Source organism: Hyla sarda, chromosome 2 (assembly GCF_029499605.1).
Source record: "Hyla sarda isolate aHylSar1 chromosome 2, aHylSar1.hap1, whole genome shotgun sequence".
NCBI lineage: Eukaryota > Metazoa > Chordata > Amphibia > Anura > Hylidae > Hyla > Hyla sarda.
The window spans coordinates 36,469,758-36,488,042 of NC_079190.1; the positions used below are offsets into that span (position 1 = coordinate 36,469,758).

Below are 18,285 nucleotides of genomic sequence, written 5' to 3' on the forward strand. Positions count from 1 at the left end.
GCCTCCTCTGTAGGAGCTGGAGCGGTCCTTCTACAAAAAAATTCTTCCGGGCATGCTGTTACTTGTGGGTTTTTTTCTAGGACCTTCTCTCCGGCGGAGAGGAACTACTCCATCGGGGATCGAGAGCTTCTAGCCATTAAATTAGCACTTGAGGAATGGAGGCATCTGCTGGAGGGATCAAGATTTCCTGTTATTATTTACACCGATCACAAGAACCTCTCCTATCTCCAGTCTGCCCAACGGCTGAATCCTCGCCAGGCCAGGTGGTCTCTGTTCTTTGCCCGATTTAATTTTGAAATTCACTTTCGGCCTGCCGATAAGAACATTAGGGCCGATGCTCTCTCTCGTTCCTCGGATGCCTCGGAAGTTGAACTCTCTCCGCAACACATCATTCCTCCTGACTGCCTGATCTCCACTTCTCCAGCCTCCATCAGGCAAACTCCTCCAGGAAAGACCTTCGTCTCTCCACGCCAACGCCTCGGAATCCTCAAATGGGGTCACTCCTCCCATCTCGCAGGTCATACAGGCATCAAGAAATCTGTGCAACTCATCTCTCGCTTCTATTGGTGGCCGACTCTGGAGACGGATGTCGTGGACTTTGTGCGAGCCTGCACTGTCTGTGCTCGGGATAAGACTCCTCGCCAGAAGCCCGCTGGTTTTCTTCATCCTCTGCCTGTCCCCGAACAGCCTTGGTCTCTGATTGGTATGGATTTTATTACAGACCTACCCCCATCCCGTGGCAACACTGTTGTTTGGGTGGTCGTTGATCGATTCTCCAAGATGGCACATTTCATCCCTCTTCCTGGTCTTCCTTCAGCGCCTCAGTTGGCTAAACAATTTTTTGTACACATTTTTCGTCTTCACGGGTTGCCCACACAAATAGTCTCGGATAGAGGCGTCCAATTCGTGTCAAAATTCTGGAGGGCTCTCTGTAAACAACTCAAGATTAAATTAAACTTTTCTTCTGCATATCATCCTCAATCCAATGGACAAGTAGAAAGAATTAACCAGGTCTTGGGTGATTATTTACGACATTTTGTTTCCTCCCGCCAGGATGATTGGGCAGATCTTCTACCATGGGCCGAATTCTCGTATAACTTTAGAGTCTCTGAATCTTCCTCCAAATCCCCATTTTTCGTGGTGTACGGCCGTCACCCTCTTCCCCCCCTCCCTACTCCCTTGCCCTCTGGTTTGCCCGCGGTAGATGAAGTGACTCGTGATCTTTCCACCATATGGAAAGAGACCCAAGATTCTCTTTTACAGGCTTCATCTCGCATGAAAAGGTTTGCCGATAAGAAAAGAAGAGCTCCCCCCATTTTTGCTCCCGGAGACAAGGTATGGCTCTCCGCTAAATATGTCCGCTTTCGTGTCCCCAGTTACAAACTGGGTCCACGCTATCTTGGTCCCTTCAAAGTCTTGTGCCAAATTAATCCTGTCTCTTACAAACTTCTTCTTCCTCCTTCTCTCCGTATTCCTAATGCCTTTCATGTCTCTCTTCTTAAACCACTCATCATCAACCATTTCTCTCCCAAATTAGTTTCTCCCACTCCTGTCTCCGGTTCTTCTGACGTCTTCTCAGTGAAAGTGATACTGGCCTCCAAGACGGTCAGAGGAAAAAAGTTATTTTTGGTGGATTGGGAGGGCTGTGGACCTGAAGAGAGATCCTGAGAACCTGAGGACAACATCCTAGACAAACGTCTGCTCCTCAGGTTCTCAGGCTCTAAGAAGAGGGGGAGACCCAAGGGGGGGGGTACTGTTACGCCGAGCGCTCCGGGTCCCCGCTCCTCCCCGGAGCGCTCGCTTCTCTCTCGCTACCGCAGCGCTCCGGGCAGCTCCACTGACCCGGTGCGCTGCGATACCGTCTCCAGCCGGGATGCGATTCGCGATGCGGGTAGCGCCCGCTCGCGATGCGCATCCCGGCTCCCGTACCTGACTCGCTCTCCGTCTGTCCTGTCCCGGCGCGCGCGGCCCCGCTCCCTAGGGCGCGCGCGCGCCGGGTCTCTGCGATTTAAAGGGCCACTGCGCCGCTGATTGGCGCAGTGGTTCCAATTAGTGTGTTCACCTGTGCACTCCCTATTTATACCTCACTTCCCCTTCACTCCCTCGCCGGATCTTGTTGCCATTGTGCCAGTGAAAGCGTTTCCTTGTGTGTTCCTAGCCTGTGTTCCAGACCTCCTGCCGTTGCCCCCGACTACGATCCTTGCTGCCTGCCCCGACCTTCTGCTACGTCCGACCTTGCTTCTGTCTACTCCCTTGTACCGCGCCTATCTTCAGCAGTCAGAGAGGTTGAGCCGTTGCTAGTGGATACGACCTGGTCACTACCGCCGCAGCAAGACCATCCCGCTTTGCGGCGGGCTCTGGTGAAAACCAGTAGTGACTTAGAACCGATCCACTAGCACGGTCCACGCCAATCCCTCTCTGGCACAGAGGATCCACTACCTGCCAGCCGGCATCGTGACAGAGGCGTTCAATTTGTGTCAACATTGTGGAGAGCTCTCTGTAATCAATTAAAGATCAAATTAAATTTTTCTTCCTCCTATCACCCCCAATCCAATGGACAAGTGGACAAGCGAACCAGATTCTTGGTGACTACTTGCGACATTTTGTCTCCTCCCACCAAGATGATTGGGTCGACCTTCTGCCCTGGGCTGAATTCTCGTACAATTTAAAAAATTCTGAATCTTCCGCCAAATCTCCATTTTTTGTGGTGTACGGCCGTCACCCGCTGCCCCCCCTCCCCATTCCCACTTCTTCTGGAGTTCCTGCCGTGGATCAATTAACCCAGGACTTCTCCTCTATCTGGAAGGAGACTCACAAGTTGCTCTTACTGGCCTCTTCTTGTATGAAGAGACATGCGGATAAAAAGAGAAGAACTCCTCCTGTCTTTGTCCCTGGTGACAAAGTGTGGCTCTCTGCCAAATACATACGGTTTTGTGTCCCTAGCTACAAGTTGGGTCCTCGTTACCTCGGGCCATTTAAAATCAAAAACCAAATCAATTCTGTGTCCTACAAGCTCCACCTTCCTTCTTTTCTTCGTATTCCTAACTCTTTCCATGTATCTCTTCTCAAACCTCTTATACTCAACCGTTATTCTCCCAAGGTCACTGTTCCTGCTCCTGTTTCTGGCTCCTCTGATGTCTTCTCTATCAAAGAGATCCTCGCCTCCAAGATCGTCCGAGGTAAAAGATTTTTTTAAATTGACTGGGAGAATTGTGGTCCAGAAGAGAGGTCCTGGGAACCTGAGGCCAACATTCTGGACAAAGAGCTTGTCCGCAGATTCCTGGGCTCCAAAAAGAGGGGGAGACCAAAGGGGGGGGTACTGTTACGCCGAGCACTCTGGGTCCCTGCTCCTCCCCGGAATGCTCGCGGCGTTCTTCTTCGTGCAGCGCCCCGGTCGGACCCGCTGAATGGGAGCGCTGCTCTGTTGTCACCGGTGGGGATGCGATCCGCGTGGCTGGACGCGCCCGTCCGTGGGTCGCATCCCAGTCCTCTCACCTGCCCCATTCCCCTGCTGTCATGTCCCGGCGCACGCAGCCCCGCTCTTTAGGGCGCACGTGCGCCAGCTCTCTGAAATTTAAAGGGCCAGTGCACCACTAATTGGTGCCTGGCCCAATCAGTGCTAATCACCCCCAAACATATAAAAACCCACTTCCCCTTCCTGTCCTTGCCGGATCTTGTTGCCTAGTGCCCTGAGAAAGCGTTCTGTGTATTCCCAAGCCTGTGTATCCAGACCCTTGCCTTTGCCCCTGACTACGAACCTTTGCCGCCTGCCTTGACCTTTTGCTACGTCCAACCTTGCCTTCACCTTGTCCTTGTGTACTATGCCTATCTCAGCTGTTAGTGTGGTTGAGGCGCTATCGGGGGATACGACCTGGGAGTTACCGCCGCAGCAAGTCCATCCCGCCTTGCGGCGGGCTCTGGTGAAAACCAGATACTTCTTAGAACTGGTCCCCTGGTACGGCCCACGCCATCGCCTCACTAACACAGAGGATCCACTACCCGCTTTCAGTCCGGTTCCTGACACTAAGGATTTGGTCGATAACAAAAGTTCATCTCAATACTTTGTTATATACCCTTTGTTGGCAATGACAGAGGTCAAATGTTTTCTGTAAGTCTTCACAAGGTTTTCACACACTGTTGGTTGTATTTTGGCCCATTCCTCCATGCAGATCTCCTCTAGAGCAGTGATGTTTTTGGGCTGTCATTGGGCAACATGGACTTTCAACTCCCTCCAAAGGTTTTCTATGGGGTTAAGATCTGGAGACTGGCTAGGCAACTCCAGGACCTTAAAATGCTTCTTACAAAGCCACTCCTTCATTGCCCGGGCAGTGTGTTTGGGATCATTGTCATGCTGAAGACCCAGCCACATTTCATCTTCAATGCCCTTGCTGATGAAAGGTGGTTATCACTCAAAATCTCATGATACATGGCCCCATTCATTCTTTCCTTTACACGGATCAGTTGTCTTGGTCTTTTAGCAGAAAAACAGCCCCAAAGCATGATGTTTCCACCCCCATGCTTCACAGTAGGTATGGTGTTCTTTGGATGCAACTCAGCATTCTTTCTCCTCCAAACATGACAAGTTTTTACCAAAAAGTTCTACTTTGGTTTCATCTGACCATATGACATACTCCCAATACTCTTCTGGATCATCCAAATGCTCTCAAGCAAACTTCAGACAGGCCCGGGCATGTATTGGCTTAAGCAGGGGGACACGTCTGACACTGCATAATTTGAGTCCCTGGTGGCGTAGTGTCTTACTGATGATAGCCTTTTTTACCTTGTTCCCAGCTCTCTGCAGGTCATTCACTAGGTCCCCCCATGTGGTTCTGGGATTTTTGCTCACCGTTCTTATGATCATTTTAAAACCACGGGGTGAGATCTTGCGTAGAGCCCCATATCGAGGGAGATTATCAGTGGTCTTGTATGTCTTCTATTTTCTAATAATTGCTCCAACAGTCTTCCCAGCCTAGTGCAGCTCTACAATTTTGTTTCTGGTGTCCTTCGACAGCTCTTTGGTCTTGTCCATAGTGGAGTTTGGAGTGTTACTGTTTGAGGTTGTGGACAGGTGTCTTTTATACTGATAACAAGTTCAAACAGGTGCCATTAATACAGGAAATGAGTGGAGGACAGAGGAGACTCTTAAAAAAGAAGTTACAGGTCTGTGAGAACCAGAACTCTTGCTTGTTTGTAGGTGACCAAATACTTATTTTCCACCATAATTTACAAAGAAATTATTTAAAAAGTATTTAGTTTTTCTTTCCTCATTATGTCTCTCATAGTTGAGGTATACCTATGATGAAAATTACAGGCCTCTCTCATCTTTTTAAGTGGGAGAACTTACACAATTGGTGGCTGACTAAATACTTTTTTGCCCCACTGTATATCCCTGAATTCCCCTTTAACAGTGCACGCTTGTGCCGCCATACGCGCATGCATAATTTGGCAGTAAGCTTTACCTTGATTGAACTTGCATTCCTCATATGTCCACAGAGGACACGCAGCTCTGATCCCTTACAAGTCTGTACTCCTTTGATTAGCCGCGGTATAACTTACCGACGTGATATCAGCGCCGCATATATTTATATACACTGCAGCGCTAGGCCGTAACTTAATCTGTACGGCACGTAATCTGGTGAGCAGTCACTATTGTAGGAGGATATTAAATAAATTAAATTCATTGCAATCGCCAAAGAGGAATCGAATTCCGGCTATTAAAATGAAGAAAATAGAAGATATAGCACTGCATCAAAGAGGCGGCTGCATTCATTAGCATATAAAACAGAATTCAAATGTGTTTCTACTTGAGAAAACTTTTTCAGCATAGTTGATTTCATTAGATGTTTTACTGTGTTCTATAATGTATAGTGACTTGTTTTATAGAAATGGATTGACTTGGTTAAGCCGCACCGCTACTATATTATACAGTCATGTTTTCTTATACCACCACCATTTATTTAAATGTTCTCCCTGTGAGAACTTAGTGAATTATTATGTACTGAGATGTTTAATAGATGCTTGTAGTTGGAGGAGGAGAGACATCATTACGCTTTCCCTGAAGTTCCTATGGTTAAGTGATGGTTAAAAGACGGGAGGAAGGCATAAGAAAAGCGGTCACCTGTCATAGTATAAAATGTGTACTAAAGTAATAATGTGCTGCATTTATCCAAGAAATATCTATATTTATACATATCTTAGTTATTCCATGACCTTTTTTTTTTTTTTTTATCACTGCATTACTAGAAAGATTTGCTGTTCAGGAGTTTGGGAAAGCTAGATGATAGTCCTTGAGGGAGTTCAAATGAAGCATAGTAACTAATAGCATGCTCAGCAAAGTCACCCGCACTAACTAGTGGTACTGGCTGGCAGTGCGGGTGACACTGATTAAAATGCTGCCTACCATGCCTTGATCTGTTGCGGCGTACCTCCATTATGTTCCTGATTGTGCTGATGGCGGCCTCGGGTACTGTGACGTCTCAGCGCTCGACCCGCTCATACATAATTATACAATCCCCTCCGCTTCCCCATTCTCAATTTACTTCTACTGCGCATGTACCGGTGATCCAAGATGGCCGCAACCATCCTGCGGATAAGTGTCTGATTGCGTGAGGTCTGACTGCTGGGACCCCCATGATCTCCCGTACAGGGGACCCAGCACTGCCACGGCCCTGCGTGGCTAATGCTCGTGTCGTCAACCTCACTAAGGCTGCTTTCAGACTATAAATATACCGTATTTTTCGCCGTAAAAGACGCACTTTTTCTTCCCCAAAACTGGGGGGGGGGGAATTTGGTGCGTCTTATACGGCGAATACACACCTATCGGGTCGGTCCCTGCGGCCATCAAAGGCCGGGACCCGCGGCTAATACAGGGCATCACCGATTGCGGTGATGCCCTGTATTAACCCTTCAGACACGGCAATCAAAGCTGACCGCCGCGTCTGAAGGGACAGTGACACTAACCCAGCTGCTCAGTCGGGCTGTTCGGGCCCGCCGCAGTGAAATCGCTGCATCCCAACCAGCTTACAGGACACCGGGAGGGACCTGCCTCCTCGGTGTCTGCTCCGTGCCGGGATCCCCTGCTTGGCTGGCGCTGTCCTGCGACTTCATCACGTCGTCGCGCACGCCATCCCGTCATCCAATAGAAGCGGCGTGCGTAGCGACGTGATGACGGTGACGGAGAGCGTGGATCCCGGGGAAGAAGTCCGGAGCGGCGGGGACACGTAAGTATTACCTCCTTTCCAGTGGTCTTCAACCTGCGGACCTCTAGATGTTGCGCAAAACTATAACTCCCAGCATGCCGGGACAGCCCTTGTTGTAGTTTTGCAACATCTGGAGGTCCACAGGTTGAAGATCACTGTTGGGTGCAGAATCTTTTTTTTCTAGATTTTGCACCTTTAAAATTGGGTGCGTTTTATATGCCGGTGCGTCCTATAGGGCGAAAAATACGGTACTTCCCTTATGAACGCCCATTAGGAAATCGGCATTTATACGGCCGGTACAAAATCACTAACAGCCGTTAGAAAATCCCATTATAGTCTATGGGATTTTTTTAATAGCAGTTTTAACCCGTTATCGACCATTATTAATAACGGCCGTTATTTTGTGACGTGCGATAGTAACGGGAGAATTAGTGCATGCACAAAATAAAATAATGGCCGTTATTAATAACGGGCGATAACGGGTTAAAACGGCTATGAGAAAAATCCCATAGACTATAATGGGATTTTCTAACGGCCGATAGTGATTTTGTACCAGCCGTATAACTGCCGATTTCCTAACGGCGTTCATAACGGAAGTGTTTTTATAGTGTGAAAGCAGCCTAAGAGGTCGAAAGACACGCCCCCTCCATTCAGCTTTATGGGAGAGGCGGGGCTGCACGAACGCTGCATCTCTGCCTCTCCCATAGAGATACATGCCGGGGCCCCGTACAGGAGATTGTGGGGGGGTCTCAGAATTAGGGGATAAGTTGTATTTGGCTGCAGTAATTCTTTAAGTTTGTCTGACTGATTACATAGCGGCCATTATGTAATACTACATTTGTCCTGCAGGGGGAATATTTATCCCGCCCCCATTTGGATACTGCACCCAGGTTCCTATAAGTCCGTGTATCTTTCATACTGAGTAAAACCAGTTGTCTATTCATTTTCTCTCCGACTTGTCTCTTCTTTGTTGTACATCATAAATAGAACACTGGATATATGACAACTCGTGTTGTATGGGATCGGCCTGAGGCAAGATTTCCAAAGATCGACTAATATCTTTTATTCAACATTGACAGCAAACTCTCGTCTCAGCTTTATTGAAGTATATTGGAAGTGTTCTTATATACAAGTGTTCTGTAAAACCGATAATACATCCAGACTATTATTACTTTACTTTAACGAGTGTGAGATTGTCTTCAATGATTTTTTTTAATGTAAGTAAAGGATATGGTTCCTGATAGGCAGAATGACATATTGAGATAGAACTGAATGAAGAACAATGGAAAAAAGATGAAAATATATTCAATAACAAATAGCTGGAGCAAAACAAGCTACTGTACATTATAGCACCCAGCGACAGACAGCTGCTGGGCCAAAGTAGATTATGGATTCATTATTGGTTATAGGTGCAGAGATGTTAACAATTGTAATAATAAATGTTTTGTTATAGGCTTATGTTTACGCTGCATTTTTTTCCTTCAAAGAAACGTATGCTAAAAAATTATAGATCATAAATCATAAATTCCAAAGGGTAGCCTAGGATATGACTATTAGTATAATAATAATATATTATTATTATTATAGTTATTATTATATTTATATTAATAATTATATAATTACTTTTTAAAATTGTTATTAGAGATGAGCGAACTTACAGTAAATTCGATTTGTCACAAACTTCTCGGCTCGGCAGTTGATGACTTTTCCTGCATAAATTAGTTCAGCTTTCCGGTGCTCCGGTGGGCTGGAAAAGGTGGATACAGTCCTAGGAGACTCTTTCCTAGGACTGTATCCACCTTTTCCAGCCCACCGGAGCACCTGAAAGCTGAACTAATCTACGCAGGAAAAGTCATCAACTGTCGAGAAGTTTGTGACGAATCGTATTTACTGTAAGTTCGCTCATCTCTAATTGTAATATATATATATATATATATATATATATATATATATATATATTTTAATAATAATAATAAAATAATAATGCATACCCCCTTAGTTTTTTATTCACTCCCAAGCCTAGCACTAGACCCCATTTTGCAATAAATTCCCTCTCATCTGATCGTTCAGTGAAAAGTGCAGATAAAATAGTAAAACCTCTTCATTTCTGGAATTGGTGGGCTAGCAAAAAAAAAACAAATTTTTTTTTGGAATGACCACAGATCGTAACCCATAGCAACCAATCACATTGCGTCTTTCATTTTGAAAAGGTCTCTGAAATATGAAAGCAGCAATCTGATTGGTTGCTATGGGCAACTCACCACCTGTCCTCTGCACAGGTTTTGATAAATCTCCCCCATTATATCCAATGACGATCCCCCATGGATAACTTATTATAAACTACACAAAGTAAATAAGACCAGGCCTCTTTAATTATACTCACGTTAGACGTAAAAAGTATTGGAATTTATCAGTAGTTATTCAACATCCATTTCACTCTTGTAAAATAATAAGTACACCCTTAAACTGGTTGTGGCACTGTTCATAGTGACCAGCACTTCTATATGTGTCTGCTACATCCAAGTGATTTGGCGAATTCCACTCCCTCACCCCAAGCTCTTGACATTGAGGTTCACTGATTAACCCTTTACTCTTGTGGAGTAATCCTGAAAGTTCCTCTTTGATTACCGAGGCTCTTGTGCCGTCTGGTCTAAAGGACAAGGAATGACAGCTTTGCTCATCTAACTAGAGTTTGGATTTCTTTTTCCTGCCTTCCAGACAAATTATCCATGTGTAAATGACCAACTATGACAGACGTCACTTTACCGTCTAGGATTGTCCTCTATCTGTTAATGTCAACCAGCATTTGCAATCACATGAAATGCCACAAGGCCGGCTCCTCGGCGTCGCTGTGCGCTTAATCAGGTCACTAGCCCACCCGCCTAAAAGGGTGCAGATATTCATTTAGAACATAATATTCATGCTCAACAAGAAATCCGATTTTTACTCACTTTCCTATATTAGTCTGTGCGTGCCTATGAATAAATAGTGAACTTAGAGGTAGCAATGGTACCCAGGTCATTTTGCCATAGGAAAACCAAAGGCCTGTATGCAATATAAGAAGATGCCAGTATATTAAAAGGCACTAGGTAGGTGGGGGCTCTGTTACAGATTGTGCTTGGGGGCCCAGCAGATATAGCTTAGGCCAGGTTTACATCACAGAATCTCCAGCTGGAATTTCCCGAGAGTGATGCTAGAACTGTGCAGACTGCATTGTCGTCCTCATAGATGTACACACATTTTTTTGGCAGATCCACTAAGATAAGCATTCTGGTCTATGGGGAAGGCAATGCAGTCCTTATGGTCCAGGCGTCCCCCCCCCCCCCCTTGGAATCTCTGGTGGAAATTCCGACCAGAAATTTTGTTGTGTGAACCCAGCGGGGGACCCCCACGATCGGCTGCGGCACCCCAGACATCCAATGCACAGAGCGAATTTCACTCCGTGCCAGATGACTGGCGATGTGGGGTGGAGGCTGGTGACGTCATGGCCACACCCCGCTCGTGACATCACGGCCATGCCCCCTCAATGCAGGTCTACGGCTGTCACACCCCCTCCCATAGACTTGCATTGAGGAGGCATGGGCGTGACATCACCAGCCTCCGGCACTGAACCTGAAGCTCTAAACAAATGCCGGGTGCAGCACGGAGATTGCGGGGGTCCCCAGTGGCTGGAGCCCCGCAATCAGACATCTTGTTCCCTATCCTTTGGATAGGGGATAAGATGCCTAGGGACAGAGCCCCCCTTTAAAAGTGTTAACCCAACAAGATAAAACCAGTAATTGAAGAGTAATAAAAAGTAATGTTAAAATTTGGTTTGTGTAACAAGTAAGGATAACTTATCAGAACCTCAGGAGTGCAGTACATCTTGTTAGGTCATCATCGATCAAAATGATGATGATGATCACATCTATATATATATATATACCGTATTTATCGGGGTATACCACGCACCGGCCTATAACACGCACCCTCATTTTACCACGGATATTTGGGTAAAAAAAGTTTTTTACCCAAATATCCATGAAAAAATGAGGGTGCGTGTGTGAGCGTGTATACCCCGATATACCCCCAGGAAAGGCAGAGGGAGAGAGGCCGTCGCTGCCCGCTTCTCTCCCCCTGCCTTTCCTAGGGTCTAGAGCGCTGCTGTCGGCCCTTCTCACCCCATGGTTATCGGCGCCGCTGCCCGTTCTGTCCCCCTGACTATCGGTGCCGGCGCCGATAGCCAGGGGGAGAGAAGCGGCGCCAACAGCCAGGGGGAGAGAAGGGGCAGTGGCACCCATTGCCGGCGCCGCTGCCCCGTTGCCTCCCCCCATCCCCGGTGGCATAATTACCTGAGTCCGGTCCGCGCTGCTCCGCTGCTCCAGGCCTCCGTCGTGCGTCTCCAGCGTCGTTGCTATGCGCGGCGCGGCGCACTGACGTCATGCGCCGCGCCGTTCAGCGCATAGCAATGACGCCGGGGACGCACGACGGAGGCCTGGAGCAGCGGAGCAGCGCGGACCGGACTCAGGTAATTATGCCACCGGGGATGGGGGGAGGCAACGGGGCAACGGCGCCGGCAATGGGTGCCGCTGCCCCTTCTCTCCCCCTGGCTGTCGGCGCCGCTTCTCTCCCCCTGGCTATCGGCGCCGGCACCGATAGTCAGGGGGACAGAACGGGCAGGGGGTGAAAAGGGCCGACAGCAGCGCTCTAGACCCCAGGAAAGGCAGGGGGAGAGAAGCGGGCAGCGACGGCCTCTCTCCCCCTGCCTTTCCTGGGGTGTATCGGCGTATAACACGCACACAGACTTTAGGCTAAAAATTTTAGCCTAAAAAGTGCGTGTTATACACCGATAAATACGGTATATATATATATATATATGTCCATGCATTAGACAACATAGTTGTGCAATAAGCAGGAAAAAAGTAAATAAAGGCTAAAATTAATTAGGAAAATTCTCAATTTGTTCATTATTTAATTCTATTTTATTCTATTGACTATATTTACAAGATACACAGAACTTGTCTTTTTTCACCTGATCAAGGCCCCTTTCACACTACCATTATGACCCGGTAGTGTGACGGCTGTCAGGACCGCCGGGGAGAATAGCGGGAGAAAAGATAGTGCTTGCACCGTAATTTTCTATGTTTTATTTGTGTTTAAAAAAGATGCCACTAGGTGCCTCTCTACTTGTCCAGAGCACATGTCCCTCCTCTTGCACAGACTTTGGACTCCTGCTGGTCTGGCAGAAGTCCAAAATCAGGAAATGCTAAGGTCCAGGGTGTGCAGCCTTATCCAATCATGGCTTATCTCATATTGAACTGCTCTGGACTGTGAGGGAGGTAGTTCTCCCCTGTTTGGCTTCAGATGATATCACGCCTGCTGGGTAGCACGCCTTCCCAGTCTGTCAATCTGACTGAGCAGAAAATACAGAGCAATATCAAGGTAGAAAACTGAAAAAAATAATAAAAATAAAGGCAGGGGAGGTTTATCATGATGGGGGCAGTGAACTGGGAGGATTATAAAATGTAACAAGATCATGAAAGGTTCTCTTTAATCAACAACCAACCATAACTGTGTTGTGGACTCATGTAAGCTTCTTCTTCATCTTAGAAAGTGCTAAGAACAAGTCTAAAAGAGTCGCTTGGTGTGTTTATGGTATAGGCATATCATGCTACTATTCCTCCCTCCAATCATTACATGAGGGGTAGGTGCAAATAGACAAATGCTTAATAATGTTGTCCACCAGAAAGAAGTGCATACAGTCCTAGCATACACAGTACCATCAATAATGCCTTGGTCCATGCTATTTATCTAATATTGTCAGTCTTGGTGAGACTTGAGTTGGTGTCGACTAGTAAATCACCCATCTTCCCGTGTAGTAAATAAGACCATTTATTGTAATTTCTAGAGAGGCCTGGAAACATCCATCACCATATTTATCCCTGTTATCCCAGCAAAGGTCATTTCGACATTGTCACAGCTCTCTCCAAACCAATTCTGACAGACACCTGTCCTAGTTCGAATAGCTAGTAGAGAAAGTTCTCCCACCATCCCCATCTTGCCTATGCTTTTCCCAAAACATTAACCCGCCACAATTTATCCTTAGGTGTCCTGTCAGAACGTATCCATCATGTCTCCTCAGCTCTTCCACCATGTGGATGGGGGTAGGGACAAGACATTTGCTCTCTATCTGCACCTTGCAAATCGTTGAGCAGCACGTCGAAGCCCAATGTGGGTGAGGCAAGATGTCTTGGGCTCTTCTTGAAATTGTTTTGACTGTCTGTCAGTATTTGTTTTTTTATGTATTTATATTCTGTGCCTTCTAAGCGGACAAACAGTGTAACAGTACAGCCCTGGCTCTGAATTTCAATGATGCTGTGAGTAATACGGTGACATCCTGACCCTAGACGGCTGGGTGGGATGCTTAATAGCGCTGAGGCATAAAACCTGGGCTGCGAATCCCTCGTGTTTAAAATAGCCTGTTAATTTTTTGACAAGAAGGGTCTTTTCACTGCAGGGAGGCAAATGTCTTCAAATAACCAATAAGGAAATAAAGTGAAAACTTCACGGCTGCCAAAATTAATCTTCTGTGTGGTCAATGTTGGCAGGTTAGTTACTGGAAAGATATGGAGCAGGAAGAGGCTGCAGAAAAAGTAAAAACGGCTGGAAATGAGTCGTCCATCATTCTGACAGAGTTAGAAGGAAATACATTATATCACATAACAGTGAGAGCGTTTAACAAAGCCGGATACGGACCTTCAAGTACAGCGGTGCGTGGAGGCACGAAGAAATCACGTAAGTGACCTTTATGTTTACACCTATGTAACTAATATTGGCATTTCAGGAATAAACAGTTTATGTTTTATTTGTTCCAGCTGTATAAGGTTATCTTCCTAAAGCTATAATAGCTATCCAAATAATCAAAAACCATTGCAAGATTAACTTGCAATACCACCCCTGACCACATAGTGTGCTGTGAATTAGAAGCCATTCATAACAGCAGGTGCATTTCAATTAGATACAGAGGCACCAACTAGAGCAAGCCATGTATTCAACAATACAGTAAATTACATTTTCATTTTTCTACATATATCCTTTTCCTCACATATAGTATCTCTGATAGTAAGACCCCTCACATTATATATACAGTATCTCACATAAATGAGTCCACCTCTCACATTATATACAGTATCTCCCATAAGTGACTCCACCTCTCACATTATATACAGTATCTCCCATTAGTGAGTCCACCCCTCACATTATATATACAGTATCTCCCATAAGTGAGTCCATCCCTCACATTATATATACAGTATCTACCATAAATGAGTCCACCCCTCACATTATATATACAGTATCTCCCATAAGTGAGTCCACCCCTCACATTATATATACAGTATCTCCTATAAGAGAGTCCACCCCTCACATTATATATACAGTATCTCCTATAAGTGAGTCCATCCCTCACATTATATATACAGTATATCTCATAAGTGAGTCCATCCCTCACATTATATATACAGTATCTCCCATAAGTGAGTCCATCCCTCACATTATATATACAGTATATCTCATAAGTGAGTCCACCCCTCACATTATATACAGTATCTCCCATAAGTGAGTCCACCCCTCACATTATATATACAGTATCTCCTATAAGTAAGTCCACCCCTCACATTATATATACAGTATCTCCCATAAGTGAGTCCACCCCTCACATTATATACAGTATCTCCCATAAGTGAGTCCACCCCTCACATTATATATACAGTATCTCCCATAAGTGAGTCCACCCCTCACATTATATATACAGCATCTCCCATAAGTGAGTCCACCCCTCACATTATATACAGTATATCCCATAAGTGAGTCCATCCCTCACATTATATACAGTATCTCCCATAAGTGAGTCCACCCCTCACATTATATACAGTATCTCCCATAAGTGAGTCCACCCCTCACATTATATATACAGTATCTACCATAAGTGAGTCCACCCCTCACATTATATACAGTATCTCCCATAAGTGAGTCCACCCCTCACATTATATACAGTATCTCCCATAAGTGAGTCCACCCCTCACATTATATACAGTATCTCCCATAAGTGAGTCCACCCCTCACATTATATATACAGTATCTCCCATAAGTGAGTCCACCCCTCACATTATATATACAGTATCTCCCATAAGTATTTTTTTTTCGATGCCTTTTTATTTTTTCTCCTAGAGAAGTGAACTGTAAAATTGTCACTGCAAATATTCCTTTCCGATACATATTGATATTTTGTTTCTTCCAAAAAACAAGGCTAAGCTTGTGTGACACAGTTGAGATAAAATAATTTCTGGTTTATACACTTAGTATAAGTTCAGTCAAGTAGAGTTGTTGTTAAAATGACGCCGCTGGAGCAGAAACGAGGTTCAGGAAAAAGCAAATATATTAAACAAATTCTTCTCCACTGTATTCACCGAGGAGAATGAAATGCCAGGTGAAATACAGCGAGATAAGGTAAACTCCCCAGTACAGGTCACTTGTCTAACACATGAAGAAGTACAGGTCACCGGTCTAACCCAGGAAGAAATACAGTGACGCCTACAAAAAATCTAAATAGACAAATCACCAGGTCCAGATGGCATTCACCCCCGTGTTCTAAAGGAATTAAGCAATATAATAGACAGACTCCTATTTTTGATATTCAGGGACTCTATAGTGACAGGGACTGTTACCCAGGACTGGCGCATGGCAAATGTGGTGCCAATATTTAAAAAGTGGTCAAAAGGTGACCCTGGGAATTAAAGACCTGTTAGTTTAACCTCCGTTGTATGTAAATAGTTTGAGGGTTTTCTAAGGCTAATGTCACGATGCCGGCTGGCAGGAGGTGGATCCTCTGTGCCAGAGAGGGATTGGCGTGGACCGTGCTAGTGGACCGGTTCTAAGTCACTACTGGTGTTCACCAGAGCCCGCCGCAAAGCGGGATGGTCTTGCTGCGGCGGTAGTGACCAGGTCGTATCCACTAGCAACGGCTCAACCTCTCTGACTGCTGAAGATAGGCGCGGTACAAGGGAGTAGACAGAAGCAAGGTCGGACGTAGCAGAAGGTCGGGGCAGGCAGCAAGGATCGTAGTCAGGGGCAACGGCAGGAGGTCTGGAACACAGGCTAGGAACACACAAGGAAACGCTTTCACTGGCACAATGGCAACAAGATCCGGCGAGGGAGTGCAGGGGAAGTGAGGTATACATAGGGAGTGCACAGGTGAACACACTGATTAGAACCACTGCGCCAATCAGCGGCGCAGTGGCCCTTTAAATCGCAGAGACCCGGCGCGCGCGCGCCCTAGGGAGCGGGGCCGCGCACGCCGGGACAGGACCGACGGAGAGCGAGTCAGGTACGGGAGCCGGGGTGCGCATCGCGAGCGGGCGCCACCCGCATCGCGAATCGCATCCCGGCTGGAGGCGGTATCGCAGCGCACCGGGTCAGTGGATCTGACCGGGGCGCTGCAGTGGCGAGAGTGTAGCGAGCGCTCCGGGGAGGAGCGGGGACCCGGAGCGCTCGGCGTAACAGTACCCCCCCCCTTGGGTCTCCCCCTCTTCTTGGAGCCTGAGAACCTGAGGACCAGACTTTTGTCTAGGATATTGTCCTCAGGTTCCCAGGATCTCTCTTCAGGACCACAGCCCTCCCAATCGACCAAAAAAAAGGTTTTCCCTCTGACCTTCTTGGAGGCCAGTATCTCCTTTACGGAGAAGATGTCCGAAGAGCCGGAAACAGGAGTGGGAGAAACAAGTTTGGGAGAGAAACGGTTGATGATGAGAGGTTTAAGAAGAGAAACGTGAAAGGCATTAGGAATACGAAGAGAAGGAGGAAGAAGAAGTTTGTAAGAGACAGGATTAATCTGGCACAAAATTTTGAAAGGACCAGGATAGCGTGGTCCCAATTTGTAGCTGGGAACACGGAAGCGGACATATTTAGAGGAGAGCCATACCTTGTCTCCGGGAGAAAAAATGGGGGGAGCTCTTCTTTTCTTATCAGCAAACTTCTTCATGCGAGATGAAGCCTGTAAGAGAGAATTTTGGGTCTCTTTCCATATGGTGGAAAGATCACGAGTTATTTCATCCACAGCGGGCAAACCAGAGGGCAAGGGAGTAGGGAGGGGGGGAAGAGGGTGACGGCCGTACACCACGAAAAATGGGGATTTGGAAGAAGATTCAGAGACTCTGAAGTTATACGAGAATTCGGCCCATGGTAGAAGATCTGCCCAGTCATCCTGGCGGGAGGAAACAAAATGCCGTAAATAATCACCCAGGACCTGGTTAATTCTTTCTACTTGCCCATTGGATTGAGGATGATAAGCAGAAGAAAAGTTTAATTTAATCTTGAGTTGTTTACAGAGAGCCCTCCAGAATTTTGACACGAATTGGACGCCTCTATCCGAGACGATCTGCGTGGGCAACCCGTGAAGACGAAAAATGTGTACAAAAAATTGTTTTGCCAACTGAGGCGCTGAAGGAAGACCCGGAAGAGGAATAAAATGTGCCATCTTGGAAAATCGATCAACGACCACCCAAACAACAGTGTTGCCACGGGATGGGGGTAAGTCTGTAATAAAGTCCATACCAATCAGAGACCAAGGCTGTTCGGGGACAGGCAGAGGATGAAGAAGACCAGCGGGCTTCTGGCGAGGAGTCTTATCCCGGGCACAGACAGTGCAGGCCCGCACGAAATCAACAACATCCGTCTCCAGAGTCGGCCACCAATAGAAACGAGAGATGAGTTGCACGGATTTCTTGATGCCCGCATGGCCTGCGAGATGGGAGGAGTGACCCCATTTGAGGATTCCGAGGCGTTGGCGTGGAGAGACGAAGGTCTTCCCTGGAGGAGTTTGCCTGATGGAGGCTGGAGAAGTGGAGATCAGGCAGTCAGGAGGAATGATGTGTTGCGGAGAGAGCTCTACTTCCGAGGCATCCGAGGAACGAGAGAGAGCATCGGCCCTAATGTTCTTATCGGCAGGGCGAAAGTGAATTTCAAAATTAAACCGGGCAAAGAACAGAGACCACCTGGCCTGGCGAGGATTCAGCCGTTGGGCAGACTGGAGATAGGAGAGATTCTTGTG

General features: G+C 46.7%; 1 protein-coding gene across 4 annotated transcripts in view; it reads left to right on the forward strand.

Moving 5' to 3' along the window:
- Positions 1-18,285, forward strand: part of CNTN5 (contactin 5) — a 1,441,523-nt gene that overhangs the window by 1,395,598 nt on the left and 27,640 nt on the right. For all 4 annotated transcript variants that reach the window (XM_056561527.1, XM_056561528.1, XM_056561529.1 and 1 more), the window contains one exon: positions 13,787-13,973. In XM_056561527.1, the coding sequence (XP_056417502.1) occupies positions 13,787-13,973 (187 nt within the window). The remainder of the gene's footprint in view (positions 1-13,786; positions 13,974-18,285) is intronic.